Genomic DNA, 25330 nt, shown 5'->3' on the forward strand with positions numbered 1-25330 from the left:
GTGTTATAGATATAACAATTGTGTCATTATTAATTAAATATGTATAATTTATAAATATAATATAAACCAAAAAGTATAGTCAATTATAATAATAGATAAATATTATTTGAATACAATATTTTACTAAGAAATACATTCTTTTAAATTTTCAATCCTTCACATAATCGACATTGTATAAAAAACTTTAAAATCTAAATAATTTTTAAATAATAAATAATATTAGACTTAATAAAAATGATACATAATTAATATTCCGTATATCTGGTAATGACAAAATTTAGATATTTGAATTACAATACAGTGAACCTTTTATATATTTTAGAATATAAACATTTTTTACTGAAAAATCTATTTAAATATTGAATACCATTTTTATTTAATTTTATGGAAATGTAATTTTATTTCGTTGCTGTTTTTGTTTAATTCATATAAATAATCTATGTTTTTCTTTGTATTTACTGTAATTAAAATATTTTTTAATGAAAAACCGCAACATTTTTTTTTTAATTTTTGATTTACGCATACATTTAATTAATTATTGGAAATACCAAAAACAAATAATTTATTGGTAATCGTGTGTTTTTTTAATTATTAATAATTAGTTATTTATATTTAAATTAACTTAATTTAAATTTGTATAAAATATAATACCTATTTTTAAAAACCGTTGGATATTTCACACCTGAAATAAGTATGACTTCATTATAAATAAGCGATCAACCTTTTGATAAATTCGCACAATTTTTTTGTTACCGTATATAAATATTAGGTTATTAATTCAATTTCAGATATCATATTTAATAACCAACTTAATGAGTTTGTAGATATATTCAAGTTTCGCATAATTGTATAACAGCGTACCTTCAGAATTTAAATAAGAAAAAATAATCAAAGTTGTTTAAAAAATTTATCGAATACATAAATTATATGGTTTTCAGGGAAATTCTTTATTAATCGGCTATTATTGTGATAAATATCTAGATAAACTATAAATTTTCATTACAATAACTTTGAATTTGTATAATAAAAATATAATTATATAATTTATGATAAATATTAAGAACATATTGCTACTGCAGTTACAATAATATTGTTTAATATTTTCAAACGTAAACAAATCGATATTAATTTTTCAAAAAAAATTTTTTCCAGATGATGTATTCCTTAAAAAATATACTATAAATTATATAACATATATAATATAATTATATCTTGATTTATTAAATAAATAATTGTTACACTCTCATAATAAACTCCACCAAATATTCCATGATAAATATTATTTTTATTTAATATAATTTAATATTTAATATATAATATATAAATGTATGTAATAATGATCTTTTACTTATTAAATAAGTAATAAATATATATATTATCTTGTAATAAAAGAGCAGTTTACTAGCGAATACTATTTTAATTTAGATAATTACAAAATCTACAACATATTTAATCGCATTTGATACATAATTTTTTTAATTTATATTATACGCTCCACAACTGACTGCACACCGCGCTCCATAAACTGAAATAATATTATTTATTTCATTCATTAAAACATACAATTATTTGTGTTCAATTATATAAATACTATAATAGACATTTGATTTTGAAGAAAATATATTTTTCTAATTCTGAATAGCTTCCGTACTTCACAAGGAAAAGTATTTGTATAAATATATCAACTACCCTCAACTGTTTTCTTTCAAATCGAGAAAATTTAATTAACATTTTAGAAGGCTCCTATGTAACTTTGCCCACTACTTCATTTGTAATAATTATTTGCAATATATCCTTTTGTCCTTTTAGAACTCTTCATGAAATATCCAAAGTATGAACTTATGAAGCTTTCCTTATAAAACAAACAAAAATAAAAACCACAAGACTTAAGAAATTAAAGAATTCATTTCCCCACTATACGTTCTACTCAACCCTTGTTTTATTAAACAAATTATAGAAGTGTATAAATAATTATATGACTTGTGTAATAATAGAAAAAGATTTTATCATTTTCTTTCTATTAGATATTAAAATGAAAAAACAAGTAGAAAAATAGTAAGTTCTTCGGGTGTTTTTTTAGTTTGAAACTTATTCATCCTCAAGAAAATTAATGTGCCTCTCGGTGAGAATGCGGAAGCCGATAAATCATAACCTCGTCTACTTGAAGTTAGTTAGCTTTTCAATGTTCCAATTTCCATTTACATTAAAGAGTTTCTACCCCATTATCCTTTTCAAGCTTCTACAATTCTCTGCCTTCTTTCCTCTTTACAACTATCTTTGGTCGCTATTTTCTACCATTTATTATGTATAGTAGCTAAATATGTATATGTATGCAAGTTTATATATAAAAATATCCAGTTGACTCGATGTACAATCCTGATTTCGTTTGTTAGTATACGCAAAATCGTTTCTGTCTCTCTCACGCTCTCTCTCTCTCTCTCTCTCTCTCTCTCTCCCTCCCTCCCTCAAACACGCACGCACACACACACGCACCTCAATATCTTTCTATTTCATTTTGCGAAATGAGATAAATTATTTACAAAATGTGTCAATCAAGAAACAAAAATTTAATAAAGAAAATAAATACCTTATAATAACAATTTTTCATAAAGTACGAGTATTAGATGTAAACAAATCAAATGATCATACGGCAAATATATTTGGATTTCCAACTGAATCACTTTAGATGTTATTAATATAGACGATTTCTTTTTTTGCCCCCAGATTTTTAAGCAGTTGAAGATGAATACATAAATTAAATAATAAACATTGTGATTAACAAATTAACTAAACCTTAAATGATGACAATTTAATTACATTTTTATTAATATTATGTTTTGGTATTATAAATTTTTTTCAATTCGTATCAATTGTATAATTAAAATATGCCATAAATTTTTATGTTAAAATATTATAATAAACATATTTAAAAATTCAGTATGAAAAGATAAAGCTATATTCTATGAATTGGCTGTAGCTTAGTAGTAGAGCAAGCATAATTAATATAATATCAATTCAAATGAAATAAAATTTAATACATAAATCATTAATCAATTCAACTAATTACTTGAATTTGAAAGACATAATTGATGTTTTAACGATATCCGCTATAAATAATTATTTTAAACAAAATTTATGACATATATATATTTATGATTTTGTCGGTACAATTAATAAATGAGGTATATAATAATTTATTCTAAAATATTAAAGATAATTGTATTATAATATATACACATTTTTATATAATAAATATAATATAATAAATACTAATAACGTATGATAAATAATAATATAGTATATATCTATATTAATATAATATAATTAAATGTAGTACAATTAAATAATTAAATATTTTAAAGAAACATTGTATATCGGAATATGAAATTATCTCTTCAAAATGATTTAAATTCATAGATAAATATTCATATCAAATTCAGTGATTTAAAATCGTATTTACAAGTCCAAAAAATTGTATGTATAATTGTACTATAATTGTACTACTACCATACACCAAGATTAAAGTTTATATTAATTATTTTTGTTCGTGCTATTTTTTAGTTTAAATTTTGCATATAAATGTTACTAAAACAATCAATTTAAAGTTGGTTTCACTGTAAAAAAAAGAAATTTTATTATTTTTTTATCTTTTTTATATTTAAAATTCTTTACCTTAAGTAAAATATAAATTTTCATTTTAAAGTTGTTTAAATATATTATTCCTATTATATAGTTACCTAGATATATCTAATTATTAATTATTATCAAATTTTGTACAACATGATTCTTATAAAAAACTAAAATAACTAGGTATGTAGTACAAGATGCTCTTTACAAATATAATACTTTATTTAAATCTATTAAAATATACATAGTTATTTGTATATAATAATACGTTACTTAATCTACTGAATAGAAACAATAGCAAATCCATTGTATTAAGTGATATTTTATATAAATAATTAACAATTTTTTAATTGACATCATATATGATAGTACAGTGTAACAATATCGTATTTAAACAGATTTCTAACACAAATTGGAAAATCTAGAAAAAATCATAAAACTATTCTAATTATAAAAAGACAATTTAGTATTATAATTTCATTTATAGTAGCTACCTTAAACAATTTCGTTGAAGCATTGCTGTTGTGGATCCTGTTGCTTTGAAGGTAGATATTTTCTTCAACTTGTAACTTCCTCTGATCCCTACCTCTTCTAGGCTCCCTATCGAGCTCGTAGCGACCTGTATCTAAAAATATATGTATATAAAGGATGAAAAATGAACAAAACTGTATTGAAAGTATAGATTTATAAGGGCATTTAAATTACATTTTATTTCTGAAAATATTTCATAAGTGATATATGTATAAATAAAAAATTCTACGTATTTAACATATTTAGTTGAAATAATTTTGAAACAAAATATAGTCTTTTTTACAACGTACAGTAAATTTTTTTGGTTACCATATTATAATTATCATATTACATTTAAATTAAACTTATAATATTTTAAAAATATTTATGAAAAACTCATGCGATATACTTATATTTGAAAAAATTTCATATTATTAATAATATTTTAACCTTTTTATAAAACTTTAAAACTCGAACATAACGAAAATAGCGACAGTGATTAAAACTTTCACTTAACAAAAGCAATCAAGTACATCTTTTAAAATTCAGCATTTTGGACTATATTATATACAAAAAATATATTGTAATACAACATAAAAAGTAATTATTATAAAATAAAACGTATAAAATAATGGATTTCAAATAATTTATAAATGAACTTAAATGTTTGTATATACATAACTAATTTATAGATCATTTAAATAATGTAAGAATTGTTTAATTTAGAGATTTTTTAACCTTCACTTGTCAACATTTCATGTATTGTAACAATTTTTTTGTTACAACAAACATCTTCTTAACATAACTTCCTTCATTAGGATAGTTTTCATAAACTTACTTCGATACCCATATTTTTTTAAATTTATGAAATTTAAATATTTAGTTTAAATTTTACTATCTATTTTTATGAAATGTTGATAGAGAATATAATTAGGTTAATTATTTAGTTCAATTATTAACTATAACAATTATTAACATTATCATTGTTACTGATTATTGATGTCAATATAACAATGTTATCAAATGTAATAAATTATTGATTCAAAATATATAATTTTTATTTATAATATATACTATTTTTATAAAAATTTTGTTACACATCTTTATCTTTTTAATTAGCGAGTTTTTAAAATTTTTTAAAATACAAATTTTATGACGTTACGGTATTAATTGACTTGTTTCAGGAATTATAATTAGGTAATTGATACAGAATTATACTAATAAATTTATATACTTAAATATATGTACAGAGATAAATTCCAATAATAGTGATTCTTATTTGTTTCTTTTACTAATAGTACTCAGAAAAAAAGTAGTAAATTTATTTAATAGATATATTAGATGCAAATAGTTTATCACTGTAAAATACAATAAATATATTATTAAAATATTATTAATTATGACTGCCTTATAATATTCCTGATAAAATTAATTTATATAATCTTATTTTATTGTATTAATATAAGATACCATTATTACATATATTAATATTAAGTAATACTTATAGATTTAAATTAAATGTTTACAAATTTTACCACTTCTAATTATGTACATTATTGAATACATGTTTACAAATTATATCAATGTGTGAAATAAAAAATATTATCTCTCAAGCTATTTGTTTTATGATTGTAAGTTATTTTTTTCATATTTTATTTCAAAATTGTTCGTACTATTAAATATTTTTCTTGAATTATTTATGTTACTATATTACTTTTAATAATCAGATGTAATAATGACGAATTCAGAAGTAAAAAATGATTAGATTTTTTAATTTGAAAAGACTGAAAAATTTCAGTGTTCTAAAATTTAGACAGTAAAAAATATATTTCTTTTTTACAAATTAAGCAATTTTTATTAAAAAAATTATTTACACAAATATTGTAGTTAGAAAATTTACCTTTAATATTTTTTTCTAGTAGCTGTTTCCTATTATACACACACATGCGCACATATACATACATACATTCATATATATATATATATATATATATATATTAATATCGTGTATGCATACATTAAATAAGAAATAATACGAAGACTTTTTAATTGGCATTCATAAAATCCCAAATGAAGTTTGTTAGGTATTACACTGATATGTACCGTTGAGAATCTGTATTATCTTATCAAAATAAATTTATAAAATAGAAAGGATAGAATAATAGAATAAATTTATAATTTGGTTGACGTATAAATTTTAGTGTTTTTGCTTTTGAAGAACGAGTAAACTGACAGGCTAATGATACTGTCAATTAATAAATTCATTTTGATGTTAAAGAGGTTAGATTAATTAGGCTTTAATATCCAGTATTAAATTCTCATAAAAGAAAATCATTTCTAAAAACTGCCATTTATGAATGAAGAATTGATTTTAATTTATAAAATTGAATATTTCATTGTATATATCTTTATAATTATTTAATATGTAATTGCAGTAAAAATGTTTAACTGAAAAAACTAAATATTAGATTACATTACATTGGAGAAGATATTTTTTAATAATAAATTAAAAATACATAAATAATCATTAACATATCATTTATTATATAATCATTTATTATTTATAATTTATCATTTATCATATCATATAAGCAAATTTTTACTCCTGTTAATGAGTGTAGCAAATTTATCTATTATTTTATCATTTTAATATCATAATTTTCGAAGCATTTTTAATTTGGACTATATCAGTAAACATAAATTTTTCTAATATTTAATCTACATAATAGGCTTAAACAAAACAATAATTGCGCATTAATGTTATTAATGTTCAAATCCCTCAAACCAATAAAATCCTCTAAAAATATATATTATTAAAAAAATTTTAATATCAAATACTTGATTAATTTAATAATTTCAAATTATTTCAGCCTTTTAGCAATTTCTTATAAAATACTTATCCAAATATCGATAAGCATGAGAAAGACTACGTAACTAGTTTGAATAATGCCTGACTTGCGTAATATATTACATGTAAATAATTATTGCTTTTAATAGAGTGTATTAATATAATAAAAAAATTATTACTAAAAAAATTAAACTAATCATTAAAACTATTATTTCATTTTTATAGAAAATTTGTTATAACCGAATAATTGTCGTTTATATATTAATTATATATTATAAATAATTTATTATGACTCTACATTTAAATGTTTTCTATTTGCAGCATCGTCCTGTGATATAATATTTAACAGTGACACGACGAAAACAGGAATAGTTACTTCCCCCAACTATCCGAATGCGTATCCAGCAAGGACTAGATGTAGATATGATTTTCAAGGTAGAGGAAAGGAAAGAATTCAAATAACATTTCAAGATTTCGATGTCTATCGGTCGCACGAGGATTCAAAAAAGTATGTATAATGACTATAAATGAAAATATAAATAAGAAATGTTCATAAGAATTGAATGAATGAATTCTTATTAAAATTGTCGTGTGCGCTTGTATTTCTTTACAATATGTCTTTCTTAAATCTTATTAGGCTAAATAAAATAGTTAGCTAAATTAATAAAAATGTCAAAGAATTTATCACTAAGAATTACTTAATTCAAATAAAATATAATTGCTTGTAAAATAATTATAAAGTAAAATTATAAATTATATTAAAATTACAAGATATTTAATATGGTGATGATATTTGACAAAAATACATTTTTTTATAATCATTACAATTATTAAACGTAGCTTTAAAATACAATATTTAGAAACAGATTTTTTATATTTTTTATCCTTTATTTATATCTTACAATCAAATTTAGTTATAATTAAAATTAAATTCAATTACATTTAAAATAATTTATTAAATATATCATCGTTTGAATATATTTGTGTTTTTATATATATCATGTAATATACTCATCGATAAAATTTTCGAAATATCTAGTATATTCAGATTGAATTGATATTCTATTAGCAATCGTCATGTCAGTGATAAAATTATTTTTTAATTCATTTTAAATTACCATGTAACTCTATATGATTTTGAAAAAATTGAAGACGATTGATTTTTGTATCATTACATAATATTTTAATAGGTAAATAAATAAAATGAAAAGTACACGATATAAATCTTTAAAAAAAAAAATGTTATATCCATTTTATTACTTTTAATATTATTAATATTAATTTCATATAAATGTTATATGCTTCATATGAAAAGTAGAAGCGATTGATTTTTTTTTAATAATCAATTTACTTCATTTAATATTCATTAATATTATTTCTAGTTAAGGATTCAATGAATTTCATCATCAAATAAATTATTCTTTATAATCGGCATTATATTAATGACTAAATTTATAGTTTCTTATATAAAAGACTGACTAGAAACATTGCTCGTCTCTTAACTAAAATAACTAATTTCGTACAATATATAAAGTTTACAACTATATGCACATTATAAAATAACAAATAATGCCTGTTATCATTAACAGTAAACTGTTGGTGTTGTATTCGATAAAATACGAATTGTACTTTGAAAGTAAATTTTATCATAGTACTCAGAAAATTTAAACCATCGCACATTGCACTTGCGCACTTAATTATTAATTATATCGTTGACTCCTGTAATACTATGTTGCAATCTATATATTGGCAAGTTCAAATTAAGTTTGAACTTGCGTTCCTTTTATTGTATTCGATATATTCAATGATTCCATTCTAATAACTTATTGCAATACGTACAAAACTCTCTCTCTCTCTCTCTCTCTTTCTCTCTTCCTTCTATTTTTATATATATATATATATATATCTATTTATTTATTTATTTATCTATCTATTAGTCTATGATTAGTTAATATTCATTGATATATAGATATGTAATTAAATATGTTTTATTTTTAGTATTTATTGTATATACGATGAATAAAAAAAATATTTTTAAATTCTGCTGATATACTTATTATGTATTATTACAATATAAAAAATATTCTATCATTCTTTCACAGTATTTCTGTCTTTATATATATATATATATATATATATATATATATACACAACTAATTAATTCTAATATATTTAGGCAATAATTCATTAGGATAATAATTTAAAAAACTCTATTCTTAATTATTTATTTATATTTTTGTATATACAAATTTAATAGAGAAATTAATTTATTGTTATACAGAATATTTAACTGATTAAATAACAGTAAAATATAATTTACTAACTTATTAAATAAATTTGAACTTAATTCAAGTTTTCCTGTTTTAAAAAGTTTTTTTTATATAAACAAATATGTTGCTTCTATGCAAATTTATAATTTGTTTACAAATTTTTTTATTTCATTAAAAGTTTGCTATAATATTATTGTAATAATATTTTATAAGAATGGTAAGATTTAAATTTAATAAAAAAAAAAAATTAATTAATAAGATATTGTTTCACAATATTGTTAATGATAATATTTTACTTTTAAATAATTACTATATACTTAAAGGAAAATATTAAAACAAAATTTTATATTAAAATTATAATATTACTATTTAGGATATTATAAAATAGTAAAAGATGCTAACAATTAAGTAAAAAAATCTCAAAAAAATATTGAAATTATTTATTAATTACAATTTTTCTAAATCAAAAGAAAGGATAAGTTTCGTAAAAATTCTGTACCTTTTTTTCAAATTTATTAGTTGTAATCATACGTAAAAATGATATTTTCATTTTCATTTTATTGAAAATTCACAGGTGCGAATCTACGGATTCGCTAATGGTCTATGTCTTGATTGATGGTAAAATGGAGAAGATAGAGTCTTTTTGTGGTGAAACGCAGCCAAGACCATTAATGAGTAATGGACCACGTCTGCTTCTTGAATTCCGTGGACTCACCTCATCTCGACATATTCGCGGATTTAAGGCAACTTACTTCTTCACAGAAAGTAAGTGTAAACATGTATTCGGTTAATTGGAAAAACGTCCATGATGTCATTATTATTTTTAAAACTTACTTATGGTAATTATAAGATATTCATAATTATTCTATAGATATCTTTCTTAAATTCAGTAACTATTATACAATTAAATATAATGTATATTTCTGTAAAGGTTGCAAGTATCGGATCATCAGGATAAATGGTGTTGAAGTACTAATATGTTTAATTTCGAAAGTGCACATACAATATTCGAACTATTTATATTATTAAAAAATACTAATTCTTAATATTATATAGATAATATTTATAAGAATTCATCAATTATCGTTTTTATTTAAAATTTTTAAAGCATTTGAGTATGTTAGTTGATTTTATATTTAAACTTTAGTTATTGTTTATGAATAGTAGCTTTAAAATCCAAAACTTTTAAATCGAGAATCAGCCAATATATTTGAAAAGTGAACAAGAAAAAGACATTATAATATTTTTTAACAAATATATAAATAATGCATTTATTTGGTATAAAATTAGTAAAGTAAATAGATTATAAAAATATATACAAGTAGATTTACAATGTTTATATTTATTTAATCCTAAACTTGTCTATCAACGGTACACATATAAATAAGTTACAATTTTGTTAATTTATTGTAATTATGAATCAATTACTAGCAATATTTTTTATCTAAAATAAATTTTTAGCAAATTCATCCAAAATAATAAGTACATTACTTTTACGAATGGTGTTAAGTACCTATTTAGTTAAGAATATATATAAACAAGAATTATAATTACATATTATTTTGAGCATAAAAAATCTTTATCATCAAGTATATTATTTCCGATTCGATAATTTGCCTTAATTTTTCATAATTTTTCAAATTCAAGAAAACAATATGCATAGGGTGTTTTTTCATCTTTTTTCCATCTTCCTATGGAGCTCAACTCAATTCTAATCAAACTTTCTTTGATCTTATATCCTCCTTTCTTTTTCATGTTTCTGGATTATTTTTAGTATTATAATATAAAACCCATGTAGACGATGTTTATCGCGCTGGTACGAGTAACCCCTAATAAATTTCGAATTTTTTAAACTAAAAATTATCAAGTTAGTCTTCTAATAAAAATAAATAATTTTAAAGGTAAAAAAATCATATGTAGTTATACATTAAAATTATTATAGATTTTAATTATTTAACAAATTTTCACCTTATTTATTATAAAAATTTAAATATAAAACTATAAATTTATTATATTCATAAATTATTTTGTTTTGTTTATAATTTTTTCCTATATTTCTTACATATATTTTAATCAATAATTTTATAGGTATTTATTATATATAGCTATAATTAAGAAAAACATTTAAACAAAAAACTAATTGTAAATTATTTGTTAATTTCATAAATAATAGACTAATAAATAAAAAATATTTAGAAATAGATTTCAATAATTTCTAATAAAATTTTATTTTCAATATTTCATCTGAAATTTAGATCATTTTTTAAATCTGAAACTGACACGCTCATTGTATAGTAGAGCCATATTTCTTAAGTATTTTTTATTAAGTATTGAATATAATCATACTAATGAATAAACTTAGCAAAATATAACTAAATATATATAATATCAAAAAAAAATTTTCTTTTCGTTGAATAAATATTTTTTAACGATCATTTCCTAATACTTTAATTTAATAGTATACAATTTGTTTTGTTCAATAACTAAATTGAGAAAAATGACATTTCCGTTAAAAGATTATCTCTGCGTATTAAATATAAAAAGTAAAATTCTTTATCTATTTATTTCCTTCATTGATAGAAGGAATAATTTTTCATTCATTAAATAAGCCAAGCTTTATATTAAAGCTAAGCTTAATATATTCGTGTAGATCATAAAAGATTGTGAATTTTCATTTATGTAATCTCTCTTTAGCAATCCTTATTTTCATTATCTTGAAGTAAAATCATATATAATATTAAATTAAATACCATTACAAATTTTATATATTTTTTTGTATTGTATTTCTAATATTAATCGCATTTCAATTTTTAATATATATCTATATATATATAATTGTGGAAAAAATGTAGTATATATTAAATATATACATGAAAAATTATGATTTTATAAAACAAGAAATTTTTATTTTATATTTACTATTATATTAAAAAATAAAAAAAAAATACGTAAGCATTTAAAAAAAAATTCTATTCTGATAAATATCAAATGTTTTTTATAATGTTATATAAAACATAATATCTTTTTTTAAATTAAAAATATTATTTTGTAAAGTGTTTTTTATATTTGTATTAGTTTCATTGTGTTGCCTAATTTATCCTATATTTTGTTAACATAGGATAATAATTTCATATTGTATATAATAATTAGAAGACGTAAAAAGCATTATTTTCACAGCAATATTTTTTATAATATGAACTAAAGGTAATGAATTTAAATAATTTTAATTAAACTGTATTCATAGATCATGTAATTAGTTTTAAATATCTACAGCAATAAACATCAAATTTCTTCATTAATTTATATTAAATACAACATAATGAAATTGTGCATTTTCGAACATGAACTATTTTTATTCATTGTTTATTTACGTCTATATAAATACGCAACATTCATAATATAAAAAAATTGTTTATTTTACGTTTATTTTAGGAAGTTCAAGCAAAATTAACAAATTTTTATACGCTTAACATTATCTACACATATTTATATTCAACGTTCTTTAAATCTTAGGTATTACTGAAGTTTTCATGAAAACTATAAATTTTATGGATTCAATAAAACTCGCTTTCATTCTTTCACCTCCTGCAATTATATAATACTTATATATTATTTTATTAGTAGATTAAAATTATTTTTGTGTTTACTTTGCTATTTTACTATCAAAATCCAATTCGCCCATTATATACGGTTGGATGTGACGTTGCAAAATAGTATTTTGTAAGTAACTGTATATGTCTGAACAGTATAAAAATTTTGTACTGTAAGCAAAAAGCATATCGTCTTTATAGCTGCAATTATTATCAATAATCATAATCATCAAAAGATATTACATTGAATTTTTAATAAACTAATTATATTATTTTATATAAAATCGTATTATAATCATAAAAAATATATAATGATGTAAATAAAATTAAAAAATTATTGCTTCCAGTATTATTAACATTCAATTTTCAAGGTGTCCTGTATTGCTTAATATTTTGTGCATTTATAAATTAATTACTTCGATATGATATTTTTTGTTACAATTGTATTCTTGATTGTATATATAATTATTTATTAATAACGTGTAATAATTTGAATATTAATGATAACGTAAAATAACAAAATAACTATAATATATTTAAAATAAAAATAAATGGTATTTTAACAAAAAAACATCTTTTTTTTCAATAAACGATACTTTTAAATAATAATTGAATGCAAATGCAAAAATTTATAATATGAAAATTAGGTTAAAAAAATTTGTGCAAAGCGAAAAGAACTATGTATATAAATATTCACAGTATAAAAATCATATTTCTCTCAATCTTGCGTCTCTATCTTGTTCAATGCCTTTGTTTTTTTTTCTTTATCTATATTTATGCATTATATATTTATTTTAATTTTATTTTATATAGCTTTTTCTTTAGTTTTTCTCCGCCTTACTCGACTATACTCCATTTCTCTATTTATTTTTCACTCTCCATGAAAAACCACAGACTACGATAAATCATTCAATGACAGTTCAAACAATAATGAGAAAAAAGATAATTAAAGAGATGATCAGATTCTACCTCCCCCATTTAACTATAATTGTATGTAATTATTTGTACTCAACTTACATTTCTAATAATTTATATAAAAATTATATAAAAACGCTATCGATAATTTGAATGTCACATACAATATAATGAGATAAATATGAATTTATTTATAATGATAAATTTATATAGAAATTCTTATAAATTCATATAAAATTATTTAATATAAAAACATAGTAATTAGTTATTTAAAGTACCTGAATAAATATTTGTTGCACCTAAGCACATATCTTAGTATCTCTTTTAGCATATATATATATATATATATATATATATATATATATATATATATATATATAAATTTTGAATCCTATAATTGTGTTAGAGTGGTCGACAATCATATAATGATGAGTGTATACAGAGATGCATTACATAATATACATTAAGTCAATTATGAAACCAGAATAAGTAAAAATTTATACTAGAGCCAAGATGGAATACTAACTGAACATTAAAATAGGAAACAATATTATCTCTTAACTTTAGAATTGAAATTCTATTTATTCTTCAGAATTATTTTAATTTACTATTATTTATTACTAAAATTATCCATGATAAACATATCTTTGAAATCATACGACTTTTGCATAATTTTAAAGTTTGTAAGAGCCTAACTAAATTTTAAACGTATATTTTAATATTTAATGTCGTCTTTATTTTACAAAATTTAATAATAATTCTAGAATTTCATCCATTTGTTAGTTATATCTCATTTTTTATATTGTATCGAATACAAATAAGTAAATTTATCACCTTTTTTTTTATTAATAATCCTATTATTATATTACCTTTTATTTTATTAATCATGATATATTAATTATGTATTATCTTACAGTATCCGCACTTTAAAAATTGTTAGTAGAGTATAGAAAGTAATTTGTACAGTGCAAATAAAAATCACGAATGTTGTTTGATATTAAATATTAATGAATTTTAATATTTTAATCCATTTTCAAAATATAATAATTATAAAGAATGTTTATAATAAAATAGATTTTATTAAGAATGTTTTAATTATATATTTTTATTTAATTATTAAATATATATAATGCTAATATTTTTATTATATTGCTATATATTTTATTTTATATTAAAATAATCAAAATACTGGATTCATTAATAATCTTAAGATCACACATGAAATAATTAAAATTTATCATTAATATATTACTGTTACATAATTTATATGTTATAAAATTTTTTTTTTTTTTTCAAGATTTTGGTATTACAACGGGCAAGCAGGAGCCATCGTATCCCTGTGCCTTCGTATTTAACAGCAATGAGACAGTTAATGGAACCTTTGTATCACCTAATTATCCAGGATTTTATCCACGTGATACCGAATGCCATTATTTCTTTAATGGACAACCCAAAGAACGAGTTCGTCTTCATTTTAATTACTTTGACGTGGAAGGTGTTCTACCGTATGTTTCCATCATTAAGCTATTTACATGCATAAATAAAATAATATCATCAAATATTATTTTATGGATAAAATGTATATATTTAAGTTTTTCACTTAATTTATAACTGTTATACATTTTATATATTAATAATATGCTTTGAATAATATATTTTTGTATAAAACTAGATTTTTAATAAAAAAATTCTAATATTTCATTAGAAAATGAAAATTATTGTCTAATTTAATGTTAATATTTACTGGTTATGATGCTAAACATAAATGTACAACAGAAAGTACCATAATAATAAATTAAAAATGTTAAAGTAAAAAATTAAAGTAAAAAAAAATAATTTAATTTAATTTAATATAGTCCAAATTTGAATACACGCATATTTTCCAATTTTAAACCAAAAAATGTAGCTTATAGTTTCTACTTATTCATTATTTCCTTGCGAAACTTGTTGTAGTGAATTAATTTTTGTACTGATGTTAAATTATACATCGTAAGATTTTGAATTAATAAAACTGAAAATAGTTTAATATTAGAGAAACTAGAATTACTATTTCGTTTTTATAGTTGTGATGCTGTATCAGCGAGTGATTTCGTAGATTTTTCAAATTACCTGTCCAGAGACCGGAAATACTCACGACACTGTGGCCAACTGCAGGCATTTGATGTCGAATCTGATCGCTCTTTCTTCCGCCTGACCTTTAAAAGCAATGATCGCTTAGACGGTACAGGTTTCAATGCCAGTTATATTTTCATCAATGAAGAAGAAAACAAAACTGTTAAAATTCCATTAAGTGCCGCATCAGATTATTGTAAGCTTATTATAATTAATCTAAACATTGTGAATACATTGCATACAAAATTTCATTATATAAATACTGTGATTAATTAAAATATATAGAATACAAAATATAAATAAGATATTATTATTTTTTTAATAAGACATAATAATAAATATTCCAGTCAACTAACAAAAAATTTTTTACAATTAACATTTGTATTGTTATAATTATTGTCTTAATTATAGTATGTTTAAGAAAATTTTATTATTATATAAAAATAATACAATTAAAAAAAATACGAACAAAGTAAATAAAAAAAATTTAATATATCTGCACATAGTTTTGTAATTGAATGAATGATATATAAATGCTTATTATACATTATTTACATTTTGTGTGTATTCTATTTAGTATAAATAGTAAAATCATTTTTAAATAAAATTGATTAATAAAATTTATTTTCTATCTAAGTAACATTCAGCAAATATCTAAAATGAATGTTACGGATAAATAAAATCAAGTTAAATCCCACTTATATTACAGTAAAACATATAATTAGCAGCCTTCATTGACTTTAAAAATTTTTTTCAAAAATTCTCCTTAGCCACCATTAAATTTGATCCTTCAGTTTTCGATGACCTATTTATGTTTTTTATTTGTTCGTTTGTTTTTAATATTTATAATTTGTTCTTTATACCAATTAATTGACCTTCATTGAACTGCAGACATATAACTTAATTAACTCGAACACGATAATCTTCTAGTTGCATTTTGTAAACATAGCCAACTTGCCAATGTTGGCAAACACTCCCAGTCCTATAATATTCTAAGTATTTTGTGTAATACAAAAATTATAATGTAAATTGAAAAATTTGTTTAAGTACAATCATATTTACCTAATAAAAATATATATAAACAAATCCACTGAAATAAAAATTATTTAAAAGAAATTAAGGTGTGATTGAAAAAGTATCATGGAATAATTTGTAGGAAAAAAATTATAAAGAAAATTTAATGAAACTCTTAACAAAAATTTTTAGTTATTTCTTATTCAAGAATTTTATGATATTGAATAAATATTTTTGTGAAGAATATATCTGAGCTTAAATAGTTTATTGTTAAAAATATAAATTTCTAGATCTTAAAAAATGAGAAAAAGATGAAAAAGAAATCTTACAATAGTTATATTTGAATTTTTTATAATATTAAATTTATTATATAATCACCTTTTACGTTGAATATATTATAATTAATTGCTTTGAAAGAATTTGATAATTTATATACTACACGTAATATAAGATCAAATGTGTGATACACATATAAAGAAACTGATTAAAATTATTATTTTCAGTAAATAATACAGAAATTTAAACTTTAATAAGTTTTATATTTTTTATTCAATTTCTTATTATTTTTTAATTGAAATAGTTACAATACAAAGCTATGATAATGTTCTTTTCGCGTCTAATGTTAAATTAAAAATTTAATAAATAATGATTAGTTAAAAGCTTTAAATAAACCGAATATATCTTAAAGAACACTTCAAATTTTTAATTATGATTTTTTGTTAATATTCTCGACTTTTTCAATTGATTTCCCAATATTTCTTTAATTTTCCATTAATTTATGCATATATATATTTTTTTTAACTTCAACAATCCTCACTTATTATTAATAAAAAATATTACATTTCTCCTTCTTACAATTTGAATTTGTTCTATATTCTATTTCGATTTTCTTTTCCGAGATATCGTATGAAAATAAGGAAAAATAAAATTAAAAAAAAATGTTTATTAATCGTGGAAAATAAAAATAAGACACTTTATGATTAACCAAAAATGAATCAATATTTTTTACATTCATATCTAAAAGATTATTTAATAATTTTTAATGTATTTTTGTCATATTTAGGCCATATACTTTTTGCTATTTCAATTTTATGAACAACTTATTTAAATATAAATAAATTTTCACGTTTTACAATTCATTTCAGTATTTGTTAAAAAATGTTTATAGTTTAACAATTGCAAAAAAATCAGAAACATACAGTACAGTCAGTAAGAAATTCAGTTTTATCAATCTACATTAATCAAAACTGTAGATTATAATATTATAATATAGTTATAACTACATAATTAAAACATTTATAATCAAATCAGTGATTATTAAATTATAGATAATTTATAATCCCTGTAAATAATAATATTAAAATTTGATTATATTAAATTCATTCCTTAAGAAATGAAATAAGTTTAAAGAATGAGTTGCATCAACATAATAAAATTCTTTATATTGTTTATTCTAGTTTGTTTGTAATATAATTTTCGGAAACTGAAAAAGTTTTAACTTGATGGTACAACATATCTTAACAAGATTGTTAAAATAATAAAAATTATATTTACAATGAACAAAATGTTTTGCTCATGTAGAGAAATGTTTTGAAAATTTCATACCTTATTTCCTGTGTCTGTTAATTAAAATTCATAAATGATAAAATTACCCCTAATATTAAAAAAAAAAACATAATATACAGTTATTTCGTAACCCTTCAGTATTAATGCTGAATAATTACATCCAGATAATATTGATCAGATGCTAAGTAGATTACAGTAAAAAGTAGTAATCGTTTATATTTCTTCATCAGATATTAATAAATTTAGATTCTATATTATATCATTTAATGAAAAATAACTAAAAATCTATACAAGCTAATTATTCTTAACATTACGAATATAAAATCCATACATATTGAATAAAAATTATACTACTTTTAATCAAACTATTTTTAACTATTATACTAATTAAATTTATTATTTAAATAATTAGTGAATTAAAAATAATTAATATTTGAACTATCAATGATTACATTTTTTAATGGATCATTAAACAACATATTTTAACTTCGTATGCGAAAATATTGAGTATAATATTGCAATATGATATATATATATATATATATATATATATATATATATATATATATAATCTCATATTGTATATTATGATAAAACAAATTTATTCGATCAAAATAATGTAAAATTCCGACAAGAACCGCTTAAAAAACAATTAAAATTTATCATTACACTTGATATTATATTTGTAATAATTATATATATTTATTTTTATATAAATATTGAATAAATTAATATCGAATTGAATTTGTACAAACTACAACAATTCAAAATAAAAATAAAACAAATTTTTTATAATTAAAAACGGTCTTTTTTACGTTTAATTCATTTTATTACTTTTATAACCGTATGTTTCCTTGAATAAGAATAGAAAATCTTTGTATGAGTAATATAATAAATGAAACCTAAATGATATAAAACTTCATTGTTTTTGATAATAGAAGTAGACTTAAACATATCAGAGTAAAAATTATCAAAAGGCCCAAAAGGATCAAAAGGACTTTGTTCATTTTTTTTTATACAAGGTTTTGCTTTCACTAATTATTGTTAATTTTTGCTTTCACTATATCACCCATAACTTTTACTTATCATTCCAGCATTTTATTCAGAATTAATTATGTTGCAGGTTATTCATTGGCATTGATATTTGCGCCTGTCCTGGTCAACTTGGCTTGCGGCTGATCAAAACATGATAAAAACTAAAACCACAATGGTAAAGACGCAGAAAAATGATATTCCGCAATTTGAACGACTTTCTTAACACATCAACTCCCTACCTCTTCATATATCTTTAAAAAAAGATAAACCAACTAAGTAGACCACAAAGAATTGTTTTTGTATGCATTAATAGACGTCAATTCAAAAACACTGTGTCATATATACATACACATTAAATTCTAATGTGATGTGTATATGTGTATGTATGTAAATGCATATACAATAGAGAATATAAAAAATAAGATTTTTCCTAAAGTCATTCCTTTTTTTTTCACATTGAAAATTTGAAAGATTAACAACTGCAGTTGTTTTAAATAATTTTTGTTTTGTTATAAGATTAACGATTGATTTTGCGTTCAAATTCCAGATGTTGTATTAAAAACACCGTATGATACACATTTTTTTTAATGCAATGACGTATAATTACGATAGTATGAAGTGATTTTATGTGGTATTTATATATTTATATATTTATATACGTACATTTTTCAATAGAAATTACGAAATTTGTATTTATCAATAGTTATTTAATAATTATTGTTTAATCTTTATAAGCTATATATAATGAATATTTATATTCATCAAACAAATCGGCATTCTCGGTCAATTCTATAATTATTATTTATATAAATTGTGTTTTATTTCGTTCATAAAAAAACATGAATTTTTTGAATTATTATAGCTGATTCAATTAAATTATTACTTATTGATAATTATAACATTCAATTATAATTATTGGAATATATAATTATATTAAAATATTAATAAAATTCTTTAAAAAATATTGTTTATACTTAATATTTTATGCATTTCCATGTTATTACTATCTATCAATATATATTGAAATTTGTATAAATTCTATTAATTATATTTATAAACAATTATTAAATATTAACAAATATCTTAAAAATTATTAATACTGATTTCTTTTTATCAGTATAAAATGTCAATCACTAGATGATTAAGAGTTTTAATACAATTATAATAAATTCCAGTTTTTGATAAAATACAAATTTTTAAAACAATATCAACACTATTTAATCAAATATTATCTGTGAGCATGCTTAATTTAAGGTACTTTTTTCTAATAAATCGTATTAAGAGTAATTACAAACTATTTCATGTAATTATCAATCCATATACGGTTTTTAAAAATTTATTGAATAGAAAAACTATATTTTTATTCTTAAATTAGATTTAGCTGAATATGATTAATCGAAATACAGTTATAAAGTAGGAAATATAATTTACAAAAATATAATATATTATATAATACAATACAGCATTCTTAACATTTTTCAATCAAATAATATTTCAATGCAAATAATTAACAATAATTCTAACATTTCGATCCTTAATTAAAATTATACTTATAGATAATATATAATTAAGCGCATTGTTTATCATTTCAATTATAGAAAAATATTCCTTACTACATACGAAAATTAAATTTATGAAAATATCCAAGATAAGTTTTATTTTTGCTTCATAATTTTTATGATACTCTTTGTGAATGTAAATTCGTGCCTCGTATATACAATATCTATATACTAAATTGCGAGAAGACTATTAAAATGAAAGTTACACAAACACCGGCCTTAGAAGTGTTCAGCATTCACTTAAATAATTATCTAAAAAATGACCTATTATCTGATAAATTCTATATGAAAACATGCATATTATGTCACGTGAAAGTATCCCGAATCGTTTCGAATACTACTAATTAATCTTAGTAATATAAAAATTTTATCTTTTTTCAAATCTCATATATACAAAGTAGAAAAACTCCTCATCATATTTAATAACACAATTTGTTAACTGTAAATATAAAATTAAAATAAATTTGTGTAGTCATATATACAAAAGTTTCTATTAGCGTAATATCCATAGTCTAAGTTTAATAATACTTTATCTCTATTTACTATCTTTAATACTATCTGTTTAAAATCTTTTATAAATAACAAATTATACACATGTTTTCAGGATATATTTAAAAATAAAATCTATTCAATGTGTTCATAATATTAACATATATAATTAACATTATAAATTTTTTTGCAGTTTGAAGCTATTTAATGTGTCTTAATGTTTACACATTTATTCAATATATTATGATTTCATATAAGTTAATAATAAAATCATTTGCTTTAAAAAAACCATGTTACAACACAATACATAACCTATGAAAAATTATAATAAACTTACTACTATACTTACTAGGTCATTGCAAATAATTAAATTGTAAATACATAAAAGAAAAATTTCTAATATATTACTGTAAGAGAAATTTTTTATATTTCATAATATATAAAAAATTATGTTATTACTTTACAATGAAATTCTTTTCTTCGATAGAAAAATATTATCGAATATTCTTGAGATTAATTAAAAATAATGAATACTTTAATATATGTGTAATAAGATTATAAAATTTATTTTACTATTTCTTAATTACAATTTGAATTCGAAAATATGATCTAAATATTAAATAGACTATGTTCATTGTGTAATAATACTTATTTAAGATAAAAAAAATATCAATAAAAAATATAAAAACATTAATATTCTTTTATATTTACAAATATTATAAAATTCTGATAAAAATTATTATAAAATCTTGTCGGGTATACTTTATAAAGCCTTGAATATAGTACTACAAAAAACAGATATCAATACAGATTTATGGTCAAGAATTTTCTAAAGATTAATATTATATATATATATATATATAAATATTAGTTGAATACTTCATTTTATTTTTCTTAAAGAAATATAATAATTTTAATTTTCAGTAAAGTCTTGTTTTTAATATTAATATTGAAATAATTAAAAGTTCCAAAAAATATTTATAGCTACTTGCTTCAAAATTTTAATCTATTAATTTAAGAACTCCACTAATCATAATTATATATTTCTTTTTATTATGCGCATAATACATTACAAAAAATTATGTTAATTTTACAGGACACAGGACTTTATTTCATTATATCAGCAATAAATTGTGTATTGAGTTCTGGTAATAAAAATAAAACAATTTATTAGGTTTCATAATATATATTATTATATATTTGATTAAAAAAAAAATTAGGTTGAACGAAAAAATTGTCTGCATTAAACTATTATAGTATGTAAAATGAATTTTATGAAATTTTAATAACAACGTTTAGAATTTGTTGTTGATGTCTGTTTATTGTATATGTGTATTATATACTCAATTGCGATTTAGTAAAAAAATAACATTTGAAAAATTGAATATAGCGAACAATTACATATGTATATCATTATTATAAATATGTAAAATACACAACTATATCTTTGTAATACTAAAAATCAAAGCCGATGCATACGCACACTTCATGTTAAGCACCTTTTGAATCTCAAGCTTAACCCAAATGATAGAGAGAGAAATAATAGTTATATATTCTAAATTGTGGGTTTTAAAGAAAATAAACTATAAAAAGAGAATTAGAACAAAATATTCCAATGTAATATGTTAAAAATGTAAATAATTAAATAGTAAATACTTTCATAAACTGTTAATTTCATATTTTAGGAATAATTGACCAACATTTTCATCATCAATCAATTAAACAAACGATTTTAAAAAATACAGTAATAGTATACAAAATATTTTTTTAAATTAAGTTATAAGTATAAAAATTTTGATAAGATATTTTCTATAAATATGTTTATACTTCACATATACATACACCCATTTAAAAATGATGTAATAAATTTTTTACATAATTTTGTTTTCAACTCTATGAATAATATTTTTAGTCATCATCATATTGCATGGATATGTTCGATAATTATTTTTTAAAAACTTATCGCGATAAATTTATGTCAAAAATGAAAAATGAAATTTCTATTTGCTGTGTTTAAAAATACTATACGCATATGCTAAACAACTATTACTACAAAAGAATACTATGCAGTTTCAAAAAATTAAATATAAAATAATTTATGTTGAAAACTCAAATTTCCTTATATTAAGAAATTAAAAATTTGTTATTTATGCATATGAATGCTAAGGATTAAATCTTATTTGTAAATTCAATAAATCGTACTAAATGTATAATTAAACCAATATTTAACTTTATACAGTCATATATTTAAAAGTATTAGAGAAATTTAATTATGTATTTGTATAAATTTCATAAAATTATTAGAAATGCAAATATTTAATCAATTTATTAACTTTTTACACTTAGTGAAAGAATAACAATAATAACAAGAATAACAATGTCAAATAACCTTTTATTATCATAAGTTTCTTTTATAATATAAAGACAATCGTATATCTGAATAGTTTATTATATATATATTATCCTACAAACATGTATTAAATGTACAAAGTAAATAAATATATAATAATATAAAACTAATATAAATGAATTATTCATTTACTAAATAGAAATCATAATATGATAATTTTAGATACTTCTGTCTATGTATTGTATAATTTAAGTAGTATTCACCTTATTAATTTCTTTGTTAATTTGATTACAATGCATGAAAATATGTTTCATGAAAATTACTATTTTATGTGTCTTTCAATTTATCTTATTAATTAAAAAGGATTTTATATTAAAAAGTAAAAAATAAAAATAATAATAAATTATTTGTAATTTTTAAACCTAGTTTGATTATGCAAAAAATGCTTTTTCTATAACTTCAGAATTATTTTTCATTTAAATTTATATTTACAAAATCGAAGCTCTTTTATTAATTAAGAAAAATAATCATACATTTTATTTATAAAGTGATGATTTTTGACATCGACGATGGTATAATTCGAACTACAATTTTGTTATTTATACAAATAAATATAGTTATAATTTTACACATTGTTAAGTCAAATACTATAAAATTAATGTTATAATACACTTTGTAAAACCGATTTAATAATGTTATTATGATTAAGAATCATTTTTAAGTGTACGAAATTATTATAAAGATTATATGCATATATACATCCACACAAAATGTACTTAGTAAACTAATAATTTGAAAAATATAAACTTGTATCAAATAATAATAATGGCTGATATTATTTAAAATGTTAATCTCTGTATGTAATGCATTATTTATTTAAAAGTTGAAAATTCAATATAATAATTTGAATCAAGAGTAATTAAAAATTTTATTGTGTAAATTTTTTATAATTGAGATTTTTTGAACTTATTATTTTGGATAATCATAGTAGGTATTATCATACTAGTTATTTCTATTAAGATTATAAATTTTTTTTTTTTTATTCATTTTATCGTATGTATTATAATACTTACATAAACATCAAATACAAAATGTGCAATTTAAAATTTAAACAGAAATTAAATTCGATTATAAGAGTATTTAAATTTAACAATATAGAAATTAAATTATAAGAGATAAATTCACGTACATTAATATTACATTAAATTGAACTGTAATTTAATCAACGCAAGCCGTTGATATAAACTTATTTACGACACTGTATATTCAGAAACTTCTATGCTTAATATTTGTATAAATCTTACTGCTATAAGTATATTATATTATGTTAAATTGCATTATATTTTTTATATTTGATAGTACTTTATTATTGATATTTCAGAATCAAAGCAATTTATAATAGTTACATTGACTATTTAACAAAATACTAGTAAGCACATTAATAT

At 20.0% G+C, this 25330-nt stretch overlaps 1 protein-coding gene across 1 annotated transcript in view; it reads left to right on the forward strand.

Annotated features, from left to right (window-relative positions):
* Nucleotides 1–19631, forward strand: part of Sol1 (CUB domain-containing protein Sol1) — a 90201-nt gene extending 70570 nt beyond the window's left edge. Inside the window, exons 9-13 of the mRNA XM_011498908.1 lie at nucleotides 7307–7493; nucleotides 9830–10020; nucleotides 15058–15265; nucleotides 15824–16068; nucleotides 19576–19631. Coding sequence (XP_011497210.1) covers nucleotides 7307–7493; nucleotides 9830–10020; nucleotides 15058–15265; nucleotides 15824–16068; nucleotides 19576–19631 — 887 coding nt within the window. The remainder of the gene's footprint in view (nucleotides 1–7306; nucleotides 7494–9829; nucleotides 10021–15057; nucleotides 15266–15823; nucleotides 16069–19575) is intronic.
* Nucleotides 19632–25330: the final 5699 nt, after the last annotated feature.

This window comes from Ceratosolen solmsi, unplaced genomic scaffold (assembly GCF_000503995.2).
Source record: "Ceratosolen solmsi marchali unplaced genomic scaffold, CerSol_1.0 scaffold30, whole genome shotgun sequence".
Lineage (NCBI taxonomy): Eukaryota > Metazoa > Arthropoda > Insecta > Hymenoptera > Agaonidae > Ceratosolen > Ceratosolen solmsi.